Raw genomic sequence first — 14048 nt, forward strand, 5'->3', positions numbered from 1 at the left:
GCTGGTCTGGTTGCTCCAGACCGGCCCTTGCTCCCTTTTCCGAGAGGAGCACCCCGGACCCTCCTGGTCCACTCAAGACGCCATTTTAGGCCCACCACGTGGCCCTGAAATCTGCCAAGGCTTGTTGCCCCAATCCTGGGCCCAGCGACGCCGACAGCATCAACCTTCGTGGGACAGCTCGCACCTCCATCCTGGTCGCCGACAACGCCTCCTGGTCCGTGAGACTGCAGAGCCTAGCGTCGCCCACTCACCTAGTCGAGGTGACGGCCATCCGGTGCCTTCCTGGTACCCTCTGACTACTGGCTAGTAGTACGAACTTGGTCCCCTCTGCTTTCAGGTATCATCGATCTCTGATCCAGGCTTGGATCTCTACGAACTATTCTTCACTGGTCGCTGGCCAGCAACTCCTTCCTTCCGGCTCCTGGCTCGTCAGCGAAGACCCCCGACGCCTGTAAGACTTGTGCAGCCGCAGCCCTTGTGGCTAGGTAACTCCGGCATTTCGGTGCCCGCATAGCTTCCTTACTTAAGGGTCCTGAGTCCCTCGCTTCCGACTTGCCTTATCGGGTCCGCCCGAGACCACTAAACTTTCCGTGCCCTCGGGCACTTGTATTGATTGTGCACTTGAAGTATTTTCCTAAGAGTTTTGTTCTGTGCTTAGTACCCTGCCCTCATAAAGAGTACAGGGCTGTTGTGATTCTAATAAATATACCGTTTATTTTCATAACACTTGTGTGGTGTCCTTTCACTTGGTGTTCAAGGGGTATGTGATGGTATAACAGCTGGCTTAACACGCCCTCTAGAGTTTAGCCCGAAGACTGCTCGTATCCACGCTACTAGGATAGCTGGTCTAAGGTTGACTTACAACCAATCACCATAAGGGTCGTTTGGAACGATACATAGTGGTCACTAGAATAGTGAACACTGCATATCGGGCCAACTTCTCACAGGAAGGTTCTACAAATTTTACAGTCCTTGACCTGATGATCAGGATAAAGGCAGTATATGCACTTTTTGTGGGGATCCTCTTTAAAAAGCCGGAGCTTACCACAAGAGTCACAAGCTCTAAATAAAGATTTCTTAGAAGACATTCTTGAAAAGAAGAATCCAACTGGATTAAGAGAAGAAAACTGAGCAGAGCTCAGGGAGACTCCCTTCACACGACGTGCGGTAGAAAATCTGAGAGCCTGAGCCTCTGGGGAGAACCTTCAGGTGGGTGCTGTCGCCTGATTGGCTGTAGTTTGGACTATACATAATGACTAGGAAAGTCATGTGTGGAAGATTTTTTCTCCTGTAGCTTTGGCTACTTTACTTCCTGGTTGGAAATTACTGTTTTTTTCCTATGTTATTATGGCATTTTATTGCTTTTTTATGTACCGTGGGACTCCCACTCAGACGACGGGGAATGATTCAGGCATGTGAATCTATGAAAGACACCCCTAATACTGGAGAATCCTAATTACAAATATACCCCTGGCAGGTTGTTCAAAATAGGGTCCTCGCGTACCTGAGGCATAAACATAAGCCAGAGGCAGTCTGGCTCTGAACCAAGAAGTCTGTGCTTATGAAGTGTTTGTAAGATGGAATGATTTCAAACTCACTGCGCGGTCATTGGCTATGGAGCTGGAACAAATTATATTTATGAAGAAATCGAAATATAGAAAGGCTTCACTGAATCCGCTACCTCGCTGGGTTTCTTTGCAATCCTGAAAATAAGATTCCCTTAAAGCCTAATGAAAAGGCTATCCAGCAGTTTATTAGGCTAGCCTGGGCAGCGCTATATTGAGGTATGGAATAGAAGCTCAGCCCATTTCCCGCCCACCGTTTCAATTGGCTCCTGTTACTGTCTTTTGTAAATGCTTGCTTTTGATTCATGAATAGGCTTGTTAGGCCCTCCTTAGTACCGCCTTGTCTGGACCTTTTACTTGTGTTGTTACTTGGCAGCTTTTATTACCAGTTGGTGAGGACTATTCAATTAATTAATGGGTTCATGGTTTAGCTGCAGAAGCACGCACGATGTGCTGTTTGTGTTCACATTTTTTTTTCTTACAACGCGGCACATCGGTAATGGCGTAAGCGATTCTTTTTAAAATACGGGTAATGCAGTTTAATTTAACATAAAATATGTATATTTATTTTTGCTACGCGGACACTTTAAGAATAGCGTCCCACACATTGCTTTTTTTAGGCTTTTATTTTGCGCACACACAAGAATCCCTGTTTTTCCAGGGCAGCCGAAGCTGCCTCACAACTCCCTCCATGCCGATTCCACAATAGGGCATGAGGCACAGGATGGAGAGCACATGCGTGTGGCACTGAGCAAGCCCACTCCTGCAAATGGTATTTACCGGTTAGAGGCTCCTGCTCCTGGGACAATTACAGCTCATCGCTATGGGTAGATGGGTGTTCTCAGCCCACCGTAATCATACAGTTAAGGCACAGGCTTCCTCCCATCGCCGTGCAGCTCTTTCCACAGACACCTCACGTACTCCAAGCTATTACAGTGGACATCAGGTATCGATAGTGCAACTGTGTGTAGCTTTCAGCTTTGCAATAGTGAACAAGCATTTGCAATGCAATAGGTCACGCATTTATGCGATTTTGAGCTATTGGCATTATAAATGACAATGCCTTTTATTTATGCTTTTGTTTTTAAAACATAAATAAAAGGCATTGTCATTTACAATGCCAATAGCTTAAAGGCGCGTAAATGCGAGACCTATTGCATTGCAAATGCTTGTTTGACATTGTCCTTGGCCGCTGGAGGTTACCTAATCCACATGTATTAACAGTAGAAATAATATTTTCTTAATTAAATTAATGACACTATCTTTTAGTGAGGTTCCCCATTCCAAGCCGGTGGCAGGAAATGAATCTAACTTCATGAATGTACGACTTCTGTATCTGCACAAGAAAGAACATTCTGTGGCTTTTATAATCTTGTAAATAGGTCCTTCTCCCAAGCAAGACATGAAAAGGAGCTCTTCTGTTTATATTTAAATGAAATGACAAACAGGGTGTGCCTCCTGGACTGGGATGATTTGTTAGGCAGCCCAGAGTGAGAAACTGAACTAAATTTAAATGTTATCTGGGTCCTGGTGAATCTCCCTCGTAATAAGATACTGTCATTTCTGAAAAATAAGGAAAAGCGCAAAAGATAAATAGCAAATGACGGTGTGACCTTAGTGTCCCACTGGTACATTATACCCCACTTGTGGGTCTATTTAGCACTAACCCTCATACAAACTGGAAGACCACCTAGGTCCCAAGTAATACCGGTCCATACCACTTCTTTGGAAAACCAGTGTTAGGAATAGCACCATTGGCCAGTTCCTCTTCTGGCATCAATGCCACCGCCCCTTTCAGGAGTAAGATCTCCACCTACTGTTGAAGAGTACATAGGTGGTTTCCTAAAGGAGGGAATGAGAGGAGGCAATGTGTATGGGAACTGTTTGAAAGGGTAGAACACACCACCTTTCCATGATCTGCAAGACTCAAACGTGTGAAGTTATGGTCCTCTTTCTTGTGAAAAAAAGGAAACCTATCTTCCAACAGGCACCATGTGTTCTGACAAGAGGGAACTAGGGTTGCTTCTCCTGCAATGGTCCGGAAAGAGGAGGGAAGTAGAAGCAAGACTCAGCCTCAAGCTTTGGCACAACCCCAATACTGACTCAAAGGGATATGCAGCTGCTGTTGGGGCTGTTTGCTTTGTCTTCCTCTGAATGAAAAGCTTTTACTAAAGTCCCAAAATATGTGGAACTGTCGGTAGTCCAGCAGCTTTGTTTGGAGCCCAGCATTCTAAGGTGTCCTTGTTTTCTTTAAAACTCGCCAATGCCAAATCCACTTTATCACATAATTGGTGGGAGTCAACAAATGGAAGCTCCGTTAAGGTAGTCTGGACATCAGTGGAAACTCTGGAGTTCCTCAACCAGGCATGATGTCGAAGAGCAACAGATGTCCCCATAGCCTGTGTTGCAGAGTTTGATGTGTCCAAACCAAACTGAATGACCTGCGTGGTTGTAACATATCAGTCTCAGTAACTTGGTAAAGTGCATCAGTAGATGTTCTGTTAAGTTGGAAATGACAAATTGTACTATGTCCCAAAAGGCATGGAAGTATTGACCCAGCAACTATGCGGCACTGAGTGACTTAAGTGCCATGCTCCCTGCCGCCAAAGACTTTTGGCAAATTGTTCGACCTTTTTGACTCCCTATCTAATAGAGTGGTAGGAAACACACCAAAAGATAATTCTGATATGCAAGATGCCTGAACACAAGACTACCAGGCAACCAAGTTGCTAACAGCCAGGTAGCGGATGGTATTGCTCATACTGCAAAGGTTGGTTATGTAAGAGCCTTGCTGAAAGGAAGAAAGGGTTCTAAAGATTAGAAAGTTGGGTGTAAGACCTATGTTAAGATAGAAGACTGGGTATATAAAGAAGGAAGAGATAGATCCAGGACTTCTGCAACATTGCATATTACAGCATAATATGAAGTGACCTCTAGAGATGGGATCTTAGAGAGTGGTCACATCAGGCTCCACAAAAACAGATTGGCCGTCTCATTTATCAGTTTATGGTCTGGGACCATCTACAGGATAAGTGATTTTCGCCTGAACCTATTCAGAGGGGTAGGAAACTCCATTAAGTACAATGGGCCTGGAGCTGAAGTCGGCATAGGTGAAGTTGGGAAAGGTTCCAGTTTAGTCGGAAGAAGTGGCGGTGAAGGTTGAAGCAACGCCAAAGGTCAAGACCCCTCTGAATGGTAAGAGAAGGCAGTGTCGGCAATAGAGCACAGGTGAGAAAAACAGCAGATAAGGGAGCGATGGGGTGGAGTGAGCTTGAGCAAAACCCACTGCGTCACCACAAAAAAACAAGCATTTGCAATGCAATAGGTCTCGCATTAGGAAATTTTGAGCTATTGGTCTTGTAAATGCCAATTTTTTTAATTATGTGTTGTTTTTGAAAATAGCTAAATTAATAGCTTTGTCATTTACAATGCCAATAGTTAAAACTTTCGCAAATGTGACACCTATAGCATTTGTAATACAACATGTTTTCTATTTACGTGACTTAGATGTATTGATATTACAAATAACAATGGCTTTTAATTTTTTTAAAATAATTAATACTTAAATAAAAGTGATTGTAATTTATAATGGCAATAGCTTAAACTTTTATAAATAACTTTTGTGAAGATTATGTTCATTGTATTTTATTGTGACGAAAATCCAAGAACAGAAGTGAAATATTAACATCTTTTTGTGACATTTGTAATAAAGCTTGAAACATTGAGAGAACATATTTGAACCAGTGATGCTGTGGTTGTGCTGAGTGATGCTGTGGTTGCGCTGAGTGATGCTGTGGTTGCGCTGAGTGATGCTGTGGTTACGCTGAGTGATGCTGTGGTTGCGCTGAGTGATGCTGTGGTTACGCTGAGTGATGCTGTGGTTACGCTGAGTGGTGCTGTGGTGGTGAAAAGTGATGCTGTGGTGGTGCTGAGTGATGCTGTGGTGGTGCTGAGTGGTGCTGTGGTGGTGCTGGGAGGTGCTGTGGTGGTGCTTAGTGATAATGTGGTGGTGCTGAGTGATAATGTGGTGGTGCTGTGGTTGTGCTGAGGGATGCTGTGGTGGTGCTGAGGGATGATGTGGTTGTGCTGAGGGATGCTGTGGTTGTGCTGAGGGATGCTGTGGTTGTGCTGAGGGATGCTGTGGTTGCGCTGAGTGATGCTGTGGTTGCGCTGAGTGGGGCTGTGGTGGTACTGAGAGGTGCTGTGGTGGTGCTGTGGTGGTGCTGAGTGATGCTGTGGTAGTGCTGAGTGATGCTGTGGTAGTGCTGAGTGGTGATGTTGTGGTGCTGAGTGATGCTGTGGTGGTGCTCAGTGGTGCTGTGGTGGTGCTGAGTGGTGCTGCTGAGTGATGCTGTGGTGGTGCTGAGTGGTGCTGCTGAGTGATGTTGTGGTGGTGCTGAGTGGTGCTGTGGTGGTGCTGGGTGGTGCTGTGGTGGTGCTGAGTGGTGTTGTGATGGTGCTGAATGACAATGTGATGGTGCTGAGTAATAATGTGGTGGTGCTGAGTGATAATGTGGTGGTGCGGAGTGATAATGTGGTGGTGCGGAGTGATAATGTGGTGGTGCGGAGTGATAATGTGGTGGTGCGGAGTGATAATGTGGTGGTGCGGAGTGATAATGTGGTGGTGCGGAGTGATAATGTGGTGGTGCTGAGTGATAATGTGGTGGTGCTGAGTGATAATGTGGTGGTGCTGAGTGATAATGTGGTGGTGCTGAGTGATACTGTGGTGGTGCTGAGTGATACTGTGGTGATGCAGAGGGCAGAAAGGCACAACAAGACCCAAGGCATTGCAAATGCTTGTTTAATTTATGGTTGGGGTAACACAAACAATGGCTGAGTGAGAGGTGGGGTGAAGAATTAACACAGACAATGAGAAGGTGAGCAGAGAGAAGGATAAACGAAAGAAGCAGCACAGGCAGGAAAAAAGAAAGAAGCAACAGCAACATTGACACTGAGATAGAAGGAGTAAATGGGAATCAGGCAGCATTTTTAAAGTGGACTTGACAAACACTGCGATTAGGTGGGAAACAATATTAGAAGAACACTTGCTGGAATAGCTACCCCTCAATATGTAGGCAAAAAAAGATGTTAAACCCAAAAGGATGCAAAAATTGCCGACGAAAAGTGACATAAAATCTGCACAGACCAGTTGATAATACTGCACCTGAAGCAGTTAAGTCAAAGTTGGCCCATGATGTGCATGTCGTACGCTGGCCCCTCGTTCCTGGTGGTGGGGCACAACTTCCTGTTTACTAAAGCAGAGCCATCATTGTCTCATCAGGTACAAGTATAAGCTCCGTTTTCAAAGCACACACACTTCAAATGAGTTTTAACCCCATACATAGAGGAATAACAAAGTAAAGAAGAAAACGCTACCTGAGTATATTGCAGAACTGTTTAAAAACTGTGTTCTGGGAGGAGGTATCATTCTCGGTAGACGTGTGAGCTGAGCTCCTTCTTTCGCAAAGAAAGTAGAGGTGAGCTTGTTTCTTGTTATTTCTCTTTGTTCACCATTTTGGGATAGGGTTGTTTTTTAAACATGAAGCGCGGACAGAACGGCTAAGAACTCTGTTTTAATCTAATAATTGTGACACATGCTAAGAGGGCACACCTGCACAGAGGGAAAAAAACAGTTATGATTAGAAAAATCCTATTTCGTAACACAACACTGCACAAGTTTGCGCTTTTCACCATGAAGTGTGATTTGCCCCCTGTCGGTTTCTGTCACTGTCGAAGACCGAAAGCAATTCATAATTATGATGGTCAATTAGGGAGGTTTCACAGCTGTAATTGGGCAAGATAAAACCTAGGCCAGCTAAAAAGTGCACTCTTGCGTAGGGCCCGTGGGTCAAGGCACTGAGGTCAGCAAAGGAGCAGACTTGTGGGAGGGAGCATTATGTTGTTGTCTATTATTGTATAACGTGTTAGGAGACACTTCGGAAGTAAATTGAGAACAACAAAAAATGGCAGAAAGAATAAGGAGGCACAAGTCATCTGCAGTTCACAGCGTTAACAAGTTTTCACGACCTGTTAGCAAAGCAAAGGGCAGCGCTTGAGGTGCTGACAACGCATGACACATGGCTACCCAGTGCACGCTTTGGGCTTTAGACTCTTGACATGCTCCCATGAAATAATCCCACCAGGTATTGAAATCACGCTGTGAAAAGGTGCCTCAAGGCTGTTACTCGCATTTCAGTTTGTTAGATTTCTTTAAAATGAAGGTGTTTGAGCCGTGCAGATCAAAAGTTCAAAATAAAGTGCGGCTAAAGTATTGTCTGTTTCTGATGTCTGCCTGCAGCGGGAGCCCCTGCTCGGTGAGGTTTTACGTAAAACATGGCTCATGCTTTCCTAACTTGAAAGTGGTCCTGCGTTGAGACAAAGCACAGCTCCTGTGTACTTAAAATTGATGTGTTGGCTGCCAGTGAAGCGGTGTGTAAGTAAGTGTACGTATAGAATGAATGCATGATCTGAATATGGCCCGCAATGGGAACGTTTTTTTTGTATGTGTTTAACAAACATGCAATGATAAAAGACATTGTAATTTACAATACCAATAGGTCAAAATTTTGAAAATGCGAGACCTATTGCATTGACTTATTCCTGGTGTAATCTGGTGCCAGTTGCGGAGCTGGGCAGGTAGCATGCAATGTGCCGGACCGGGGCAGACTGCTCAGCTTATGATTTTTATAGCGTTTTTATAGGGTTGAGAAAGCTGAAGTCTTTTTAAAATAATACAGCCTGGCTGTGACCTATGTGTGCCTCATACTTACTCTCCTGAGGGCTTATATGTTTTCCTGTCTTCATTGCTTGGTTTTGCTCACGAGAAAGTGTCACTAAATCATTGGATTGTCACTCAAGAGTGCACTGAAATTATGAAAATGTCACCATAAGCAATCTGAAACCTTGGAAGCTATGGTGGTTCTAGTTTTATACACGTAGCGCGCCTGCTTGTTGCCCATGTAACACTGTGCCCGGCAGTAACTCTACTGCTCTTCGCTGGAACAGCACGCACCCTGCTAAAGGGATCAAAAGAAAGAGAGAAAAAGTGTGACAAAGGGAGAAAGTAGGGGCGAAAAAGAACGTGCAGGAGTGTGTTTAAGGGGCATGGAGTGTCTTGTGATGGATTCAATATGCATGAGGGTAAATCATGACTATGCAGTTTTGATTTTCGGCACAACTGTGCATCGCTGGTAGCAGCATACGAGCAAAAAGGTCTGGGGCCGGCACTTATTATTTCACAAATTACGCACCAAATTACTCCCCTAACAGCTTGCATGCACAGATAACGCTTTCTACCCATTTAACTGGGAAAAGCGGAGTCTCTGCAGCCTCGCCATGGTCCCATGGCACTCTGTGCAACGCCGAGCCTCTGTAGCCTCCTCCTGTACCTACCGGCCGGGTCCGAAGTTCTCTGCCCATGACGTCATGTTAAGCTTCCACAACCTGCACCTGTTTCACGTTATCAGGGACAGTTCTAAAGCATATGGCCATGTAATGCTGTACCCCTACACCACCAGCATCCCTAAAGCGCTTTACCCTTTAAGCCCCAGATCAGACAGAGCCAGTGAATGCCCATACTGCTCCTGTGGACACGGTGTCAGCGAATGTTCTGTATCCGCATGCCTCTTGCAAAACTGCCTGCCCTAACATCCCGGTGGAAATGTGAGACTATGAGGGCAGCTAAAGCCGTGGTTGCCGTGCAGTGCACAACTTATGCAGCAAGAGACGGCTGTGTGCCTGAACCTTGGCGCACACAACTAATATCACACAGTAGTAAAAGAAAAAAACACTAGAGGCCACAATTTATTTTATAGCAGCACATTTGTTAAAAATAGCAGCCATCACGTGCTTCAGCGGATTTCAAAGGAATATCGTGATTAGCAAAATCTCAAAAAGCGTTTTCCTAGACAGCGAGCGCCACAAGCCTCTGAGTCACGAGAGCCCTAGAGCCCTGCTTTCATCCAGTGCACTTCTCATACTGCCTATGCAGCTCCGGCTAAACTGCTCTCGGCGAGGCCAAATCAAACCTGAACTGCCATGGTAAGCAGACATATCAGGCACACTAGGAATGTGTGTCTGGTCCTGTGGAGCAGAATGCTGTTCCACTGCTGTGTTTTGCTGGTGTGGGTTTAAAAAAAAAAAAAATTAACATGATGTTTTGGAGCAGGCGAAAGAGGGAAGAGGCATCCGACGCTGCGTGTCCACAGGCAGAGCCCGTAGCACAAAGTGGTGAAGCGAGGACGGAAGCGTGCAGCCTTAAGGTTGCAGACTCCAGGAGCTCACTCCACATCTGCAGGCTGGCTCCAAAAAAGAAGGGGGTGTGTGGAGGGCGGATAGGGCCATGCAGGGCTCGTGGCAGATCGACAGTCCAGCTGGGACGCATCCGTCCTGCCTTGCCGGCTGCTGACTTTCTCGGGTCAGTCTGGGCTGCAAATGGAGCACCTGCTGGAATTTAACATTGGAAAAATGTACGGTATGTACCGTACCATGAGGATTTTGATGCAGTAACCACCAGACTTTGCATGTTGCTCCCAAGAAACTGACAAAAGGTGCCACTTATCGCACCCGATAAATAACAGAGCCCACGGTATTGGCATTTATCTGATGCAGCAACAGACAGCTGGAGCCCCACACAGTCGGAATCAGAGCCTCTGTGGGGAATATGGGGATTCCCTTTGTCTAGAAAGGTTTAACTCTGCCTTTTTAATATGTTACTCCGTTAGTTTCTTTGCTTATATTCGAGTTCGCTTCTGTCTCTAGTCTCTACTTTCAGTTGCTGGTGCCTTAAAACTGTACTTGTGCAACAGTTTGCACTTTGGTTTAAGAATCCCAGCCAGAGGAACATTACACGGTATGGAATGTTGACCCTTCGCCATCGCCACGGAGCAGAGCGCCTGGAGACGTTTCATAGGCACTTTGGGCGGTTGTTCGAACTGCATGTGCGGGTTACAAATGAACAATAAAAAGAATAGAATTATTGTATTTCAACTCCTGGCTTTCTGACTTCATAGACTTGTGATAGCTCAGAAATACGCTATTTATGAACGGGGAGCAATGCGACCTGTTATATTCTGGGTTTAAATGCTTTACGTGTTCATCAGATGGATGAAGGAAACGCGGGACACGCCCAAGAGAGTTTATTTTCTGCATTGTTTGTAAAGCACAATCTGAACCCTGTCAACTACTCCCCATTTGGCTAAATCTTTAAAATGCACTTGGGTTACACATCACTAAAGTAACAAGTACCTGGAAATCGCTGGAGTTCCTGGCAAGCCACCGGCCCGACTAGCGAGAAATCCAGAAGTCCGGCAGCGTCATGCTTGCTGTGGGGCGGGACTTCCGCCATAAGCTCGTGCACGAAGTGACTCGCCGAGATGGACGTGGTGACGCCGGGCTCCCATGCCGGAGGGGGAGCCCGGCGGTGGCAGCAGAAAAGTGGTGACTGAGGCTAAGGATACAAGTGCGGGATCCCATCAGTGAGGGAAGCCCCGTGTGTGCCACGTCAATGGAGGCGGAGTAGATGACACCCGGTGAGTGAGAATTAATGCCTTGGGGGCTCGTGCACAGGCTCGGGCGGCTGGTGCGTGTGTGCGCGGCCATGGCGGCTGGTGCGTGTGTGGGCAGCTGGTGCGTGTGTGCGTGGCTAGGGGCGGCTGGTGCGTGTGTGAGCTGGTGCGTGTGTGAGCTGGTGCGTGTGCGTGCGGCTGGTGCCGGCTGGTGCGTCTGTGCATGTGGTGGCGGCTGGTGCGCGTGCACGGACCAGAATCTGCGCGATCACGGACCTGAATCGCCGCTCGTGACCCTCTCTGCGTCCGTTGACAAGTAACTTGGCAGCAATAGGTCTCGAACGAGACCTAATAAAGCCATAGGATCCGTGGAGTCCAAATGAACTTCAAAGGAAACCAAAGCCCTGTGAAAAACATCAAAACTTGCATTCAGAAAGTAAGCAGGGACTGAACTGGGAGTAGTAAACTCCGGGGAGGGCTAAAACTGAGCTGTATGTCTAAGGTCAGGAATCACCATCGGGCTCGAGGGAGCTGCAAGACCGATTCTGGCTCCTACGTGGAGTCATGGGGGAAAAGAGTGCTTTCGATTACTTACCTTTTGACAATGGGTGTAGCTTGGGAGTTGTGACATTGATGAATCTTATGCTGTCACCAGGAACATATCGACAATGACTACAATCATTTTGAGCCCGCTATGAAGGGCTTGTCCTCCTTTTCTCTGATGGCCTGGAGCTGCATGCTGCTCCATGACTCCCATGACTGTGTCTTGGTCAGAGACAAGGAACCAAAGACAAATGTTGTGAGGATCTTTGATGGACATTTGCTCATCGCGGTCTGTGCAGGGTTTAAATCCTGACCAGTGAGGACTAAAATCACACCATTGCACTGAAAACTGTTTGCAAAAGATGAAAAATTGTCAAAGCAAAATGTGTGAAAGTCTGAGGGTAGAAAAGCATCAGAACCTCCATGGCATGGAAAAGAAGTAGCTGACATAAGCATGCTAGTGGGGGCACTTTATTGCTACAGTGATGTCCCAGTGGTGTTGCTTCTGATGCAGAGATGGACCCAGCGCCATCTACTGGTATTAAAAACTTTCTGGTTCCAGTGGGATATTCAAAGGGTGAAGAAACGGACAGTAGATGTATGTGCACACACAACATAATGAGCCTTCAGAATCTCAAAAGAGGCTGAATGGTTGAGGAAGCAACAAGATAAACGCATCTGGTTGTAACTTATTGCCAGTAGGACATGAGTTTTGTTGGGTAACTACAGATTAGCCTTTCAGCTGGCCAGTGTCAAAGTGTATTCTAATCCCTCTTTGCCACATTTTCCCCTGCAGTATATATGAAGCCAAGGAGCTGGATGTCTTTCGGATCAGAATTTGTCATTCATACTAAAGGTCGAGGCACTAGTGGCGGTGTCCACCCATATTCTCTATATCATCTTCAAAGCAGCTACTTGTTTCAAGAAATAGCACAGGAAGATGCAATAGTTCAAATACATGGTATTCTACTAGACCTTAAAAGGGCCAATAGATTGTCATGTACTTGAACTGATCTCCAAATATGCCAAGGCAAGTCGAAATGGTCTAACATTGTGCCATTAAGATTATATGTGGCCTTAAAAGATGTAATTGTATATCAGATACTAGCCAGGTGGTGTTTGAGGGACCCAGTGCTATAAACTACCATTAAACAATCAAGCTTGAGGGCACACTGGAAATAAATAATTGATGAAAGAAGGAAGAAGCAAAAGGGGGAAATACAAGAGGGGTGGAAATGGTTTAGCTCTACAATGTGAGATAAGGAATATCAGCTGATGCACCACATTCTATCCTGGAGATGTTCAGTATCAAAACTCACCGTATAATAGTCATACCAGACACCTTTGGGAAAATAGCCAGTCACTAAGTCCACACCTGGGTCCAATACAGGTGTAACAAGCAGAGAACGTCCCCACAGAAACTGTTTGTCTATTGAATAAGTGGTCGAATCTTGTGGGAATCTGTATGGGAAATAAAGAAACGTATTATGTGAATAGAAATCAAAAGGCATATGTATAGGATTCAGAAAAACAACTTATCCTGAGCTCTCTATACTGTCAAAAAAATTAATTTTCTTGAAGTAAGGAAAGTAGACAAACATTGTTTAACTTTGTCATGCTTCTTACAACCAGGAACCCAGAGCACAGGTTTGACTTCACAGATTCACATGGTTTTCGATAGCAAATTAAAAAATCTTACTGACAAGTCTTCTCTTCACTGCACCAGTAACTGCTCTGCCCCATACAACATATAGGCTGCTGGTAGCAATTTACTAGGTATTTTGGCTTCATAAGAAAGAGACCAAGTTTAGGCACTGCAAAACCCTTGCTCTGTCCTTCAGATCTACTGCCTCCTCTTGGTGGAGCAGCCGGATGACATCCTGCAAGGATGACGCATGAAAGTGCACTGACAGAATGTACTAATTTAATGGACTCCGGCCCTAGATGGGGTAGAGGGAGCCACCCTTATATGGCATGAGTCATTAGAGAGAGTAGATGCCTTTGACCCGCTGGTGTCAGGGGTGTGAGCTGTATTGCACCCTTTTGAAGAAGTGGTTCAACCTCTTCCTTGAGAAGAGTGAGGTGGCTTTGCCTGAGGATGTAGTACAATAGTGGTACGTTAGAGGTGTGTGAAATTCTAATCAGTAGCTTTGCTGAACTACTGCTAGAATCCATTGATCTGAGTTTATTTCCTCTCATCGAAGTTGTAAACATCTTTGTCTGCCCCTGCCAGGTGTTATGTGATCAGTGGGAGAATGGATTAGTCCGACCATGGGAATGGGTGCTCCTTTGCCAGAGCCACATTTCCCCCTACCTATGCTGTCATTAACCCTGCAACTTCCCGCCTGGAATTTGTGAAAGAGACTGACTGTTGTTGTCGCTGGCACGTTTGGACTTAAAAGGAGTGTGTAGTCTTGGTTCTACCCCTAGGCTG

At 45.8% G+C, this 14048-nt stretch overlaps 1 protein-coding gene across 1 annotated transcript in view; it reads right to left on the reverse strand.

The window, feature by feature from the left end:
* LOC147684751 (lysosomal alpha-glucosidase-like) overlaps positions 1-14048 on the reverse strand; it is a 496980-nt gene that overhangs the window by 29752 nt on the left and 453180 nt on the right. Inside the window, exon 16 of the mRNA XM_086940598.1 lies at positions 12934-13075. Coding sequence (XP_086796724.1) covers positions 12934-13075 — 142 coding nt within the window. The remainder of the gene's footprint in view (positions 1-12933; positions 13076-14048) is intronic.

Source organism: Lissotriton vulgaris, chromosome 10, assembly GCF_964263255.1.
Source record: "Lissotriton vulgaris chromosome 10, aLisVul1.2, whole genome shotgun sequence".
In the NCBI taxonomy this organism is placed as follows: Eukaryota; Metazoa; Chordata; class Amphibia; order Caudata; family Salamandridae; genus Lissotriton; species Lissotriton vulgaris.